General features: G+C 38.3%; 4 protein-coding genes across 4 annotated transcripts; 2 read left to right on the top strand and 2 right to left on the bottom strand.

Annotated features, from left to right (window-relative positions):
- Positions 1-956: 956 nt before the first annotated feature.
- Positions 957-3,721, bottom strand: LOC106618333 (uncharacterized protein Rv2082). The gene is made up of 2 exons (XM_014236043.3): positions 2,683-3,721; positions 957-2,623 (listed from the first exon to the last, which is right to left on the bottom strand). The coding sequence occupies exons 1-2, from the start codon at positions 3,461-3,463 to the stop codon at positions 1,848-1,850; spliced, it is 1,557 nt and encodes a 518-aa protein (XP_014091518.2). The 5' UTR covers positions 3,464-3,721; the 3' UTR covers positions 957-1,847.
- A 168-nt stretch (positions 3,722-3,889) lies between these two features.
- On the top strand, positions 3,890-6,716 carry CCT6 (chaperonin containing TCP1 subunit 6). Its single transcript, XM_014236031.3, has 2 exons — positions 3,890-4,159; positions 5,010-6,716. Exons 1-2 carry the CDS (start codon positions 4,023-4,025, stop codon positions 6,466-6,468), a joined length of 1,596 nt encoding a protein of 531 aa, XP_014091506.2. The 5' UTR covers positions 3,890-4,022; the 3' UTR covers positions 6,469-6,716.
- Positions 6,717-6,848: 132 nt separating this feature from the next.
- Positions 6,849-8,965, top strand: Hap40 (Huntingtin-associated protein 40 kDa). The gene is made up of 2 exons (XM_014236065.3): positions 6,849-7,008; positions 7,073-8,965. Exons 1-2 carry the CDS (start codon positions 6,926-6,928, stop codon positions 7,947-7,949), a joined length of 960 nt encoding a protein of 319 aa, XP_014091540.1. The 5' UTR covers positions 6,849-6,925; the 3' UTR covers positions 7,950-8,965.
- On the bottom strand, positions 8,562-12,322 carry LOC106618317 (ATP-binding cassette sub-family F member 2). Its single transcript, XM_014236021.3, has 4 exons — positions 12,128-12,322; positions 10,389-11,121; positions 9,268-10,310; positions 8,562-9,187 (listed from the first exon to the last, which is right to left on the bottom strand). The coding sequence occupies exons 2-4, from the start codon at positions 11,053-11,055 to the stop codon at positions 9,065-9,067; spliced, it is 1,833 nt and encodes a 610-aa protein (XP_014091496.1). The 5' UTR covers positions 11,056-11,121; positions 12,128-12,322; the 3' UTR covers positions 8,562-9,064.
- Positions 12,323-12,549: the final 227 nt, after the last annotated feature.

Here is a 12,549-nt window from a genome sequence, read left to right as displayed (position 1 = left end):
GACATTCTTGCATGTGCTTCGTTCAAATATTTCATTAATAACGTTTTAAAAATATAAATTCAAACCTACCAGTAATTATTTTTTACACTTACACTTTGACATGCAGCCAAATGTTAATATTTAACATACAAATATGTATTTATAATAAGCTTTACATACATATGTATTTAGATTTAATGAAGATTTGTCGCAGCGGCAAACTGTGCTGGAGTGAGTGAAATCAAATTACGCTAAATTAGTGTATACATAAGTATACATACATACGAACATATGTATGCGTTTTATTTACTCAGCGCCGGTGTTTGTGCTTTTTATTTCCATATTCTAAATTTTGTTTACTAACAAAAATACCAATATAAGCATTGTTGTTGCTCAAATAAATGGCTGGGAGATAGTGTGATAGCCACTAGCGTTGTTAGCAGCTAACTATAGCAGCTAATGGCACCTGGGTGGAATATTTAAAAGAAGTACAACCTTAACCTTGCGTTTTTGGGAAATTAATTAAATATTCTGGGTGGTGTCTAGCATTTTTATTGGCGTTTGCAATAAAACTTGCATAGTTAATTTATGTGTTTTTTTTGTGAACAAGTGTTGAGAATAAATTGAAAGTAAACATGGAACATGAAAAAATAATGTGAATATTGCTATTTTATTATTGCTGCGTCGTGTTTTATTAATTTTTTAACTTTATTCAAAGGCTGGAATCATGCCATAATCACTAATGCAATTTATGGTATTGATGAACTCGTAGTTTAATTAACAGGGCTGCACAAATTGTTTTTAATTAGTTTTTTTCCAACGAAATGGGTGTATAGTTACAAAGAAATTAAACGTGTATATGCACATACATACATATGTACATAAGTATATGTATATTTACATACCGGTTTCACTATTATGACAGTTGTTTACCTTTTTTATTTATTACAAACATTACTCAACGTAAGTAAAACAAGTTTTTGCGGTTAGTGTAGGGTGCTTGCAAGCTAATTTTATTGCATTAAATATGTATAATTTGTTAGGTGCATAATACAATAAATTAGCAAATATATATGTATGTATATATATTGACTACTGGTTCATTGAAATGTGACTATGGAATTACGTTCTAAACACGGATTTTTATTTATTTTCAACACTTTTTAATTAACATTTAAAATGGCTGTAAACCTTATGGCTTATGAAGACAAAAACTTTTCACTGATTTTAACTGTATTTGTAAGAAGACGTTTGTTATAAATTGTTTCGAGCTGCAAACGCAGTCTACTTGTTTCTGTCTGCATTAAAAATTCCCTAATTTAAATTGCAAAGGCGCGAGTTTCGAGTTGGAATAACTGTTTAAAATGGAAAATTATATGATAAAGAGACGCGCAAAAACCGCAAATATTATTCGACGTATATTTTAACATCACATAGGTTATGTTAGACGTGTCATTACACAGGTTAATGGATTACATACCAATATTTGTATGTTTGTATTGATCAACCAATTTAGTACATGTGATGGATATGTGTATAACAATACTAATATTTAAAGCATGTTTTGCTTTTAATACTTATATATTTGAGAAATTTAATAATTCTTAATAAAAAAAATGTTATGATTAAAAACGAAGCATTGTAAAATATGCTGAGATTCTTCCAATTCGAAGTATTATGCAAAAGTAAGAAAATATTTGTTACAAAAAGAGGTATGCGAATTACATATTTGTTTCAATTTGTTGTTGTATTAATTTACTAAGCTTGTTACCCATTAGGCATATCGATTATTTCTACTATTTTTAACTCACTGCTTCACTGTTTTTTTTTTGTCTGTGCTCTTTGTTGCCTTTTAAGGTTTCACATATTTAATGCAGTCCAAAAAACGCAACAACTAATGGCAACAATATTGTTGTCATAGAATTGCAGGCGGCGTAATTGAGCCATGTCATGGCACCACTTGTTTTTACCGAAGCATTGTCCGGCAACAAGGGTGATTGTGTTGGATTTGCTTGCAATTGTTGTGAAGCTGCGGTGACTGGGCTCATGGGCGCCAATGGTGCACTTCCTTCGCCAGCTGGTGGCATAATCGGCGCAGTACCATTCATTTCAGCACCAGCTACAGGTGCTGATGGTGGTGGCGGCGGTGCGGGGTAGCAGGCAATTTTCTCGACTTCAATCATCTTGCTGTTATCTGCTGGATCGGTATCATTAACCCGCACTGGTACACAAATTATGCCGCCTAGTGGCGGTTCTCCGGGGGCTGGTTGTGGAGCGGCGGCAGCAGCAGCTTCTGCGGGTACAGCACCTGGTGCTGGTGTTGGTTGCCCTGCGTTGTTATCACCTATGGGGGCAAGTGGTACGTTGGGTATTGCGGGGTCAGCGGGTGCAGCGGCTGGTGCTGGCGCAGGCATGGGTTGTGTGCCGTTTTCGCCAGCGACACCTGTGGTGATGACCGTAGCACCGGCAGCATTTGTCGTAGTCACTGAACCTGGTGGACCGTTATTAATAATGATGATTTTGCCATCATCACTGCCTGGTTGTCCAGCGGGTGCAGCTGGTGCAGATTCGACACGCGTATGTGTTGGCGTAAGCACGTGACCAAGAATTGCGCCTCCAATAGCGCCAGCAGCCAAACCAGAACCTAATATTTAAGTATTTAGAATTGGATATGTTTTTTTTTTTTAATATTAAGAAACCTACCAAATCCTAATCCTGACGACGTTTGTTGCGGTGGTGATGAATAAAGCACAGCGCCTGGAGGAAGTGCAGCACCAGGAGCTACGTAAGTAGCACCAGCTGGTACGCCAGCCGAGGGATAATGACTACCTCCAGCTGGATAGTAACCGCCATTAACTGGCATATGTCCAGGCGATGAATATGGGTTTCCTCCTGCAGGGTATGAACCAGGTGAATGGTATGTTGCACCCGCAGGGAGTGAGCCAGGTGAATGGTATGTTGCGCCTGCAGGTACAGATCCAGGTGAATAATACGTTGCACCAGCTGGAACTGAGCCAGGCGAATGGTATGTTGCACCAGCTGGAAGTGAGCCAGGTGAATGGTAAGTTGCGCCTGCAGGAATCGAGCCGGGAGAGTTGTAATTGGCGCCAGGATAAGAGCTCTGCACACCGTGTGTATTAGTAGCTGTTATAGGAGTGTGTACATTGGTTCCAGAAGCCGGAGGTCCTTGCGATTTTGGAACATTCCATCCTATTGGTTGAGTATTTGTGGCGCCAGCTCCGGCAGCTGAAGCTGGGCGATTCGGTGCTGAATTATATCCCGAATAGCTCAATTTAGCAAGATCTGCGTGTGAGTTACCTGCACTGCTTTGTGTCGGATAGCTCGGTTTGGTCACATGCCCACTATTGGATTTCCGATTGTTGCTCAAAACGCGCTTTGCTTCGCTATGGCCTAAATTTTGGGTAAGCAATAAAATTGCAAATATAGCGGCCGATGCGCAATTCACTTTCACCACCCTCGCCATTTTCACACTGTCGTGGTTTTCCGTGTTAAAACAGGTTGCTTTCAAGCAAGTTAAGTTGCTTGCGTGGCTCTGTTTCTTAGTCCGTCAGTCACTTCACTATTAAACAAATTAATTATACTTGCTAATGACAAAATACACAAGAGTTATTTCCAGAATGCGCTTCCTAGCGTGCAACTGAAAAATTTCTGTTTAATGTTGGATCGTTTCGTTTCGTTTGAACTGAATCACTGAAATATCGACGAACAACAACAGATGCGAAGCTCCATCGTCGGCTATTGCAAAATTGGGGGAACGTGACTCAATGTTGCATTTCAGGGTCAACGGAGCCACCGTGACGCTGAAATGCCTCAACTTAGTCAGTGACCGCACCGCAAACTGACAGCTGTCAATATCAACACTGAACATACTGCTTTGGTTGCACATCTGCCAGTTGATTTCCCTGTTGAGAATTTTGAGAATCTTATAGCTTGTCGTTCCCAACGTGTGTCAGAAATAATTGAATTTAGCAAGCATTTAATTGTTAAAAATAAAAAAAATTATTTAAAATCTTTAATTAAACATGGCTTCGATCAGTTTATTGAACCCAAAGGCTGAATTTGCACGTGCTGCTCAAGCTTTGGCCATTAATATCTCAGCTGCAAAAGGCTTACAAGATGTGATGCGTACAAATTTGGGCCCGAAGGGAACAATGAAAATGTAAGTGGAAATATTTTTTTAAATTTATTATACTTCGCCTAATACAACTATCGCATTTTCGTATTATTTTTTTGTTGAAAAATGTAATTTTGTGTTCATATGGTCTCAGAAAGCCGCCGCCTTAGCACGAATATTTGAGGTTAGGTACCCAAACGATTCGTCATCAGACGGCCGACTATTATTTTGTATGAGACATTAAATGAAAATGAAGCTTGTTTGTAGGCTGTAAATGATTCTCGAATAAACAGCCAGCTCCATGCAAAATTCCTTTTAATATTTTTATTTTTTAAATAATTAGTAAAACTATATGTACCTTAAATAGGAAATTTGTTGAAAATACAGCACATACTCAGTGTTATGTTCATATAATTAATTATTTTAGCAATTCTTTGTATATTCTTCAGATTTTGTGTTTAATTAAAGCACCTGTAGCCTGCAAATTCGAGTATTTCCATCGAATTTGTTATAAAGCTTGTGCTAGAGAAAAAAGTGTTATTCTTTTCACCATTTGTATAGTTTACCACACTATACCTCTTATGAAAAGTTGTAACGACAATAATATATTTTTAACGATTATGTTTTTGCATATTTCAAATATTTACAGTATTCTATGAAGAAAAAACAATTAATCATAAGCGCATTTAGCCTGCGGATTTGAGTATTTGCTTCAAATTTGTTATAAAGCATGCGCAAGAAAAAAGTTTTATAATTTCTTTAAAACGTGGTTGTGTTAACAAATTCATTTAACCGCATAAAAATTATAGAACAAAATAATAAGATGGAATAACGTTGATTATAAAATCATATGTATGTATATACTTAATTAAAATGAAGTATTTTGATGTTTTAGGTTGGTATCTGGTGCTGGTGACATTAAAATCACCAAAGACGGCAATGTTTTGCTGCACGAAATGCAAATTCAACATCCAACCGCTTCCATGATTGCGCGTGCCAGCACCGCTCAGGATGATTCTACTGGTGACGGCACTACATCAACTGTTTTGCTTATTGGCGAGCTTTTGAAGCAAGCAGATATTTTTCTTACCGAAGGTCTTCATCCACGTATTGTAACAGAGGGATTCGAAAAAGCGCGTAACAAAGTTTTAGAAGTGCTGGACGCAGTTAAAATTCCTATTGAAATCAATAAGAAGAATTTAATCGGTATCGCCAACACTAGCTTGCGCACCAAAGTTCACCCAGCGCTTGCTGATGTGCTAACTGAAGTTTGTGTCGATGCTATATTGGCTATACGTAAGGATGAGAAACCAGTTGATTTGCATATGGTTGAGCTGATGGAAATGCAGCATAAGACTGCCACCGACACCAGTCTTATTCGTGGTATTGTCATGGATCATGGCACCCGTCATCCTGATATGCCAAAACGTTTGGAGAATGCTTATGTGCTCACTTGCAACGTTTCTTTGGAATATGAAAAGTCGGAAGTCAACTCAGGATTCTTCTATAAAACTGCTGAAGAGCGTGAGAAGTTTGTACGTGCAGAACGTGAGTTTATTGATCAGCGCGTACAGAAAATCATTGCGTTAAAACGTAAACTTTGTGACGGCACTGAGAAAACCTTTGTTGTAATCAATCAGAAAGGTATTGATCCCATGTCGTTGGACGCTTTAGCTAAAGAAGGTATTATGGCTCTACGACGTGCTAAGCGCAGAAATATGGAACGTTTGGCTTTGGCATGCGGTGGCACTGCCATGAATTCCTTTGATGATTTGGAAGAGTCACAGTTAGGTTACGCTGGTGTGGTTTACGAACACGTACTTGGTGAGAACAAATACACTTTTGTTGAGGAGTGCAAAAACCCACAATCGGTAACCATTTTGATTAAGGGTCCGAATAAGCATACTATTATACAGATTAAAGATGCCATACGTGATGGTTTGCGTGCCATTAACAATGCACTTGTGGATAAATGTGTTATACCAGGAGCTGGTGCTTTCGAAGTGCGCGCATATAACGAACTGAATAAATACAAGGATACCGTTAAGGGAAAAGTTCGTTTAGGCATACAAGCATTCGCCGAGGCTTTATTGGTCATTCCGAAGAATCTAGCAATTAATAGCGGTTACGATGCACAAGATACTATTGTTAAACTAACTGAGGAAGATCGTCTCAATCCAGAACCCATTGGTTTGGATTTATCAACAGGTGAACCAATGAAACCTGTGGATATGCATGTGTATGATAATTACTTGGTTAAGAAACAAATATTGAACTCCTGCTCGGTAATTGCTAGTAATTTGCTGTTAGTGGACGAAGTTATGCGTGCTGGTATGACAAGTTTGAAGGGTTAGTCAGATTTGGTTGCAGTCTACAAAACAATGTCTCAATGAACAATACCCGCATTCGCCACTATCTTAATTTTTCATTAATTGTATTATTTGTTTTTATTAACATTTGCAAATAGCTGACAGTGGATTATTTACTAAACCGGCTTAATGTCAACGAACTAAATGATTTATAAATTCACTTCAGCTATTAATACCATATAAATACTTTTGTATTAATTGAATAAAATGCATTTTTCTGGACGCTTATAAAATTATGCATATTTATTTATGTGTGCTGTTAGATTGTGTAGAAATTGGATAGTGCGTTAAATTTGGCTAGTTTTTTATTTTATATAGGCTGTGTTTCATATATATAACTACCACAACAGCTTATGAAATGTTGAACAACTAAACACAGCATGTCAGCTGTTGGTATTGACATATGAGTAGCAACAACACTTGCATTTTATAAACAATTAAAATGGATAATTATCCGCAAAAACTAATCGATCAGTATTTAAAGGTCTCAAATAAGCTAAAAAAATTTGATAGGATTGTATTCAAGTAAGTTTGAAACAACTATTTCATCGTATATATAACAAAATCATTATAATATGTTCTAATATAGGCGCTTTGCCCCCAATGTCACCGAGGTGTTGGATGAATTTGCACGGCTGGCGACACGCTTCGAGGAAGCTGGTATTTATCAGTATGCTGCTATGTGTCACTTAGGCGTGGCTAAGTGTGAACTTTCCTCCGGCAATGTGGTTAATGAATGTCAAGCTTACTTAAAAGCAGCACGTGCATTCATGCGCGCTAACAATACAAACGCCACACTACAATTGCGTTCGAGTGGCGGCGAATGCATGGAGGGCGCACTACGTTGCTACTGCCAAGCTTTGGAACGTTGTCCCGATGACACAATTTTAAAAGCGGCTATAATACGCGAAATGTCGCCGTTGCAACCACACTACGATGGTTGCAGTAGCTTCGCTTCACCTGCTCATCGTATTTTTGAATTGGAGTTGGCCGCGCACGGCTCACTGGAGCAAAGAGACTTTCTCAGCGCTCTACAACAACTTGATGATATAGTGGATAACATATGTGAACGTAAGCAACACGAATTGTACACCGATTTACTGCGACGTGTAGAAATATTACGTCTACTATTACTTATTGCATTGAATCTACCACCAGCACGACAGTCGCCTTCACATATTAAATTAATAGAATATTATGAACGTTTGGCTGATCTCGATGATGAAAACGCAACGAACACAGGCTCGCCATTAGCGACTGTTAGTGGCAGTCACTATAGCACTGGTACTTATGTGCCACTGCAAATGAAATGGGAATTAGCAGAGATAGTGCTGGCTTGGAAAGAGTGTCGTATGTCAGATTTTAAAATTATGCTGGAGCAATTTTTAGTTAATTTTAATGCGCTAAATGAGGCACATAGGCATGTAGTGCGATATATATGCGAAAGAATAGCGCAGAAACATTAAATAGTTACTCACATGCTATTGTAATAATTAAAAACATTCCCCAAATATATTACCGCCTGTTTGTCAAGTGTATATTATATATAAAAAAGCACGGGGTCATGAAAAGTGTTGAACTTAATTTAAGAAGTACATATTAATGTTACTTATATTGCATGTGCACTTAATTCAAAAATAAAAAATATTTAAATTTTCTAATTCAGCAAAGTATTATTTTTTCTGTAGCCTGTTGTCAACGCAGAAATTTTAACAGCATTTAACACAGCAGTCGAGGCAGCAGCAGCAATACTGTTGGGAAATTTTAACAGCTCGTTTGTTTACCTAATAATTTTGTATAGCTGCAATAAAACTCGTTTGCTGTTGTTTTAATGAATGTCTGTAAATTTTATAATTTTATTTCAATCGGTGTAGTAATGTATTATTGAAGCTATTGGCGTACTTCATTTGCCGATCAAATACATTTGAAATAACTTGGTTTCTTTTTTCTTTGAAATATAAAAAATTCACCTTCTAATATATAACCTATAGGTGTGTATTCATATTAAAGTATATTTCAATTTCTAAAGACCTAAACATATCGCTGTCTGCATTCAAAAAATTTAAATCAAACGTTAATTCAACAAATATGTAAAATTTATTATGTTGTGGCAAAGTAAAGCACAAGTTTGTAATTTTCTTTAAATTTTGCTCTTTTAAAACTGTAGTTCTACTAAAGTGAAATGTTAGGTATTCCGTAAGTGCCGTTGCCACCAGCTTTTTGTAGTTATTGTTTGGTTTAGAGTACATTCACAATATTTGCAGCATAGCATATATAGTCGATATTTAGTGCATAATAAATTACTTAAACAATCAATCACAAATGTCGTTTTGTTACGCGGAAATTCATTAAGTTCTGCTATTACTTAGTTAAACATATTTATAACGTTATGCCGCATTGCCTTCATTGTAATTATTTTTGTTGTACACACATAGGGATTCTTTCGCCGTTTAGCTACATTATTTAATATATACTTATTTTTTGTATTTATTTTTAAATAAACAGAAATTCGCTTGGCCTACTATTTAAAACTGTTGTAAGTTTATATTTGCTTTTGTGTGTATACGTATGCATGTATGCTTTATTTCTTCTTTCGCTCGTTTTCATTAGTAATTTTATTTTTCAAATGATCCTTGTAGTCCAAAATGTTACCCTTCCATTTCGTGACGGTTTCATTTTCACACACCCAAATTTCTTCGGCAACCTGCACACAGCGTATTTTAAAAGAATAAATTAGATAATTGTTGCAGTAATTTATAAATACGCCATTATATTGTTACTCACCTGATTGATCAGTCGGAAATCGTGACTAACCAACACCATGCCGCCATCGAAATCGTTGATGGCATCAGCCAGCGCATCGATGGTTTCCATATCCAAGTGATTGGTAGGTTCGTCAAGCAGCAACAAATGTGGCACCTGCCAGGCCAACCAGGCAAACACAACACGGCAACGCTGACCATCGGACAGCTGACGAATCGGACAGACCTGTTGACGTCCTGTCAAACCGTAACGGCCAATGATTTTACGCATCTCTTCTTTCTCCTTCACATCAGGGAATTCACGCATCATATACTCTAGCGGACTGACGTCCAAATCAAGCAGTTCATGCAAATGTTGATGATAGCGGGCAATACGTAAATGCGAATTTTTGCGTATCATACCGGAAGTGGGCACCAAGTCACCATACAACAGTTTGAGCAGTGTGGATTTGCCCGCACCGTTGGGTCCTACCAAAGCCAATCGCGTATCCAAGTCTATACCGAATTCCAAATTCTTGTAGATCCACGGCGTGGTTTCGTTGTAGCGGAAACTGACATTCTGCACCATAATCACTGGCGGAGGCACAGTGCCGCAAGAGGGGAAATAGAAATTCAGCACTTTGTCATCGGTCACCTTTTCGGTTAAGCCTTGCGCCACCATCTTGGCCAGCGTCTTCTCCTTAGATTGTGCCTGTCGCGCCAACTTAGCGGAACCGTGACCGAAACGCGCTATGTAGTTCTTCATGTGTGCGATTTGATCCTGTTCCCAGTTGTACTGTTTCATCTGGTTCTCCAGCAGTTCCATGCGTGTGCGCACGAATGCCTCATAATTACCGGTGTAGTATTTTAGACGCTTCTTGGTCATGTGTATGATGTTTGTGCAGACACCGTTGAGAAAATCTTGCGAATGCGAAATGAGCACAAGAATACGCTTATACTCTTTCAATTCCTCCTCGAGCCACACACAAGCATCCAAATCCAAGTGATTGGTCGGCTCGTCCAGCAGCAACAGATGCGGTTTGACGAATAGCGCACGGGCCAGCGCGATACGCATACGCCAACCACCTTTTACGGAAATCAACATGGTATGGTTTTAATCAAGCCAAATGGCATTTAAGCATTGTATTTGATGTTTGCACTTACCAGAGAAATCCTTGGCCTGTTTCTGTTGCATTTCTTTGTCGAAACCGAGACCGTGCAGAATGCGCGCTGCCTTCGCTTCAGCCTGATCGGCCGACATATCGTCTAATCGTTCATAGATATCAATCAATTGTTCCTGAGCATCATCTTCGTCGCTCATTGCGAGCTCTTCGGCGAGTTTCTCCAATTTGATACGCTCCTCGTCCACTTCCATGACACACTGCAGTGCAGTTTTGGTGGACGCTGGTATTTCGCGTGTCAAATGGAAAATATCAATGTGATCGGGTATTGGTACCTCACGTTTGCCCAACGCTGCCAACAATGATGACTTGCCGCAGCCATTTAAGCCAATGACACCATAACGACGCCCACAATTCAACTCGAGCATAGTGTCCTGCAGCAGCTCGGAGCCAAAGAAAGTGATGGAAAAGTTGGCGATTTTCACATCACGCGAACGTGGATGTACGGCCAGTGAGCCTGTGCAAGAGCGCGCTTCGGCACTGATGCGTGCCTCCTCCTCCAGCTTGGCACACAGTTTCTCCTCCTCGGTCAATTCACGCTCCGGTGTGCCGTTTTGTGTTGGTTTCTTAGACGATGATATTTGCTGGATTTTCTTATTGCGTGCGTCCTTTTTACGCTGCGCATCGCGTTTCTTAGCATCAGAAGGCATTTTTGCTTAAACTTGCGTACAACTTTTTTGACGTTTATAAATATTTATGTAGTTACAACTTTTTTACTTTTTTAAAGAAAAGAAAAGTTTATTTTCGTTAATAAATTTGGACAATAATTTTGACAAATTTAACGAACGCTCACTAAACTTGAGTATGTACAGCTAACAGCTTTTAGGAAGTAAAGAAAACTTATTGGAATATATATTTTTTCGAACAGTTACACAATACGTGGTTCAATAAAGCAATAAATGCTACACGTTTACTATTTGCTAGCAAAACCAGACTTTTCAAAACTTTTCCGACAACGTCAGCCAAATATTAAACGAAGTAACAATATCCGAACGTTTGCCCCAGACAAGCTTAAAGGCTTAACCCTTCTTAGAAGCGACACATTCGGTGTCGTTGTTGAAACCTTCATGGCTATAATCGTTGTCATGTTCCCCTCACTTATTTAAAAGTTAATAAACCAAGTGTTGGATTTAAACAGTTGGCTGATTCACATTTGGCTTTGATATGTTATAGCAGCCGAAGCCACAACCATATCGCCAAGTAACAACAACAATATTATTTAAAACGCACATGTGCGCAAACAGTTTGTGCCGTGAAGAAAAGCGGCGATAAATAAGTACGTAAAACGTAGCAGGCGAGAATGCAGAAACAAAGAGGAACTGGCGGTGGATACATACGATGATAAATACATTTGGTTGAGTTTTAATGGAAAATTACAGCAACTGAAATGTGCAACATCTATACAAAATACATACAAGTTGAATGAAGTTTTTAAGCGCTTTGCTCAAAATACTTTTATCTATTTTTTTCAGTTTGCCACAATTCCTTTTAACGCAAAATATGCGTAGTAATTGTGCACGCCGCCCGTGAAAATTCAATAATGTCGACGTCGCACTGTGAAACGTTAGGAAAAAACGCTGGTGGTGTGCGGGAGCACAGTAGCGCCAGCGCATAGCAATAGTCCACTCATTTTTTCTTTACAACTTATTTCATAATTAATTCGCACGAATTCCAAAGCTGATAGCTAACTGTGCTGAAAAACGTGTTCACTTCTATACCTACCAAAACTCTGTTTTTTCGACTCCTTTGAAGTTTACTATTATTAGAAAGGTGCCAATGTCGCCTAAATATTGTAAATTTAATCTCAAATTCCGTTTATGGTTTAAAATTTCACGTGTTGAAAAATTGCCCCCAACGACAGCGAAATCACGACCGAGCAGAATTAGCGACCGAGAACGAAAAAAATTTACATTTAAAGACACTGTAAAACATATGTACGCAGCTGTTGGCTGTGTGGCCAAGTGCGGTGCTGCCATTTTATAGCGTACATTTAGTGTTGTACAGAGTTGTATTCACAGGGTGCACAAACGATTTGAAAACGCGAGAGGTTATTTACACAATTATGAATAATGAATAGTACCAGAGAACGTATATTATATTTTACGTTCTCTGGTAATAGTTAGTAATATTATTATGTTAAGTAT

Source organism: Bactrocera oleae, chromosome 5, assembly GCF_042242935.1.
Source record: "Bactrocera oleae isolate idBacOlea1 chromosome 5, idBacOlea1, whole genome shotgun sequence".
In the NCBI taxonomy this organism is placed as follows: Eukaryota; Metazoa; Arthropoda; class Insecta; order Diptera; family Tephritidae; genus Bactrocera; species Bactrocera oleae.
The sequence above is the reverse complement of the archived record's forward strand: the minus strand, read 5'-3'. Positions and strand labels throughout refer to the sequence as shown.

What these genes read in the sequence shown, in the direction of transcription:
- Hap40 (XM_014236065.3), top strand. Translation starts at nt 6,926, where the DNA reads ATGGATAATTATCCGCAAAAACTAATCGATCAGTATTTAAAGGTCTCA. An exon ending in TTTGATAGGATTGTATTCAA is followed by an intron (nt 7,009 to 7,072) that starts GTAAGTTTGAAA and finishes GTTCTAATATAG; the next exon opens with GCGCTTTGCCCCCAATGTCA.
- CCT6 (XM_014236031.3), top strand. Translation starts at nt 4,023, where the DNA reads ATGGCTTCGATCAGTTTATTGAACCCAAAGGCTGAATTTGCACGTGCT. An exon ending in CCGAAGGGAACAATGAAAAT is followed by an intron (nt 4,160 to 5,009) that starts GTAAGTGGAAAT and finishes TTGATGTTTTAG; the next exon opens with GTTGGTATCTGGTGCTGGTG.
- LOC106618333 (XM_014236043.3), bottom strand. Translation starts at nt 3,463, where the DNA reads ATGGCGAGGGTGGTGAAAGTGAATTGCGCATCGGCCGCTATATTTGCA. An exon ending in GTCGTCAGGATTAGGATTTG is followed by an intron (nt 2,624 to 2,682) that starts GTAGGTTTCTTA and finishes CTTAAATATTAG; the next exon opens with GTTCTGGTTTGGCTGCTGGC.
- LOC106618317 (XM_014236021.3), bottom strand. Translation starts at nt 11,055, where the DNA reads ATGCCTTCTGATGCTAAGAAACGCGATGCGCAGCGTAAAAAGGACGCA. An exon ending in ACAGGCCAAGGATTTCTCTG is followed by an intron (nt 10,311 to 10,388) that starts GTAAGTGCAAAC and finishes TTTCCGTAAAAG; the next exon opens with GTGGTTGGCGTATGCGTATC. An exon ending in ATTTCCGACTGATCAATCAG is followed by an intron (nt 9,188 to 9,267) that starts GTGAGTAACAAT and finishes CGCTGTGTGCAG; the next exon opens with GTTGCCGAAGAAATTTGGGT.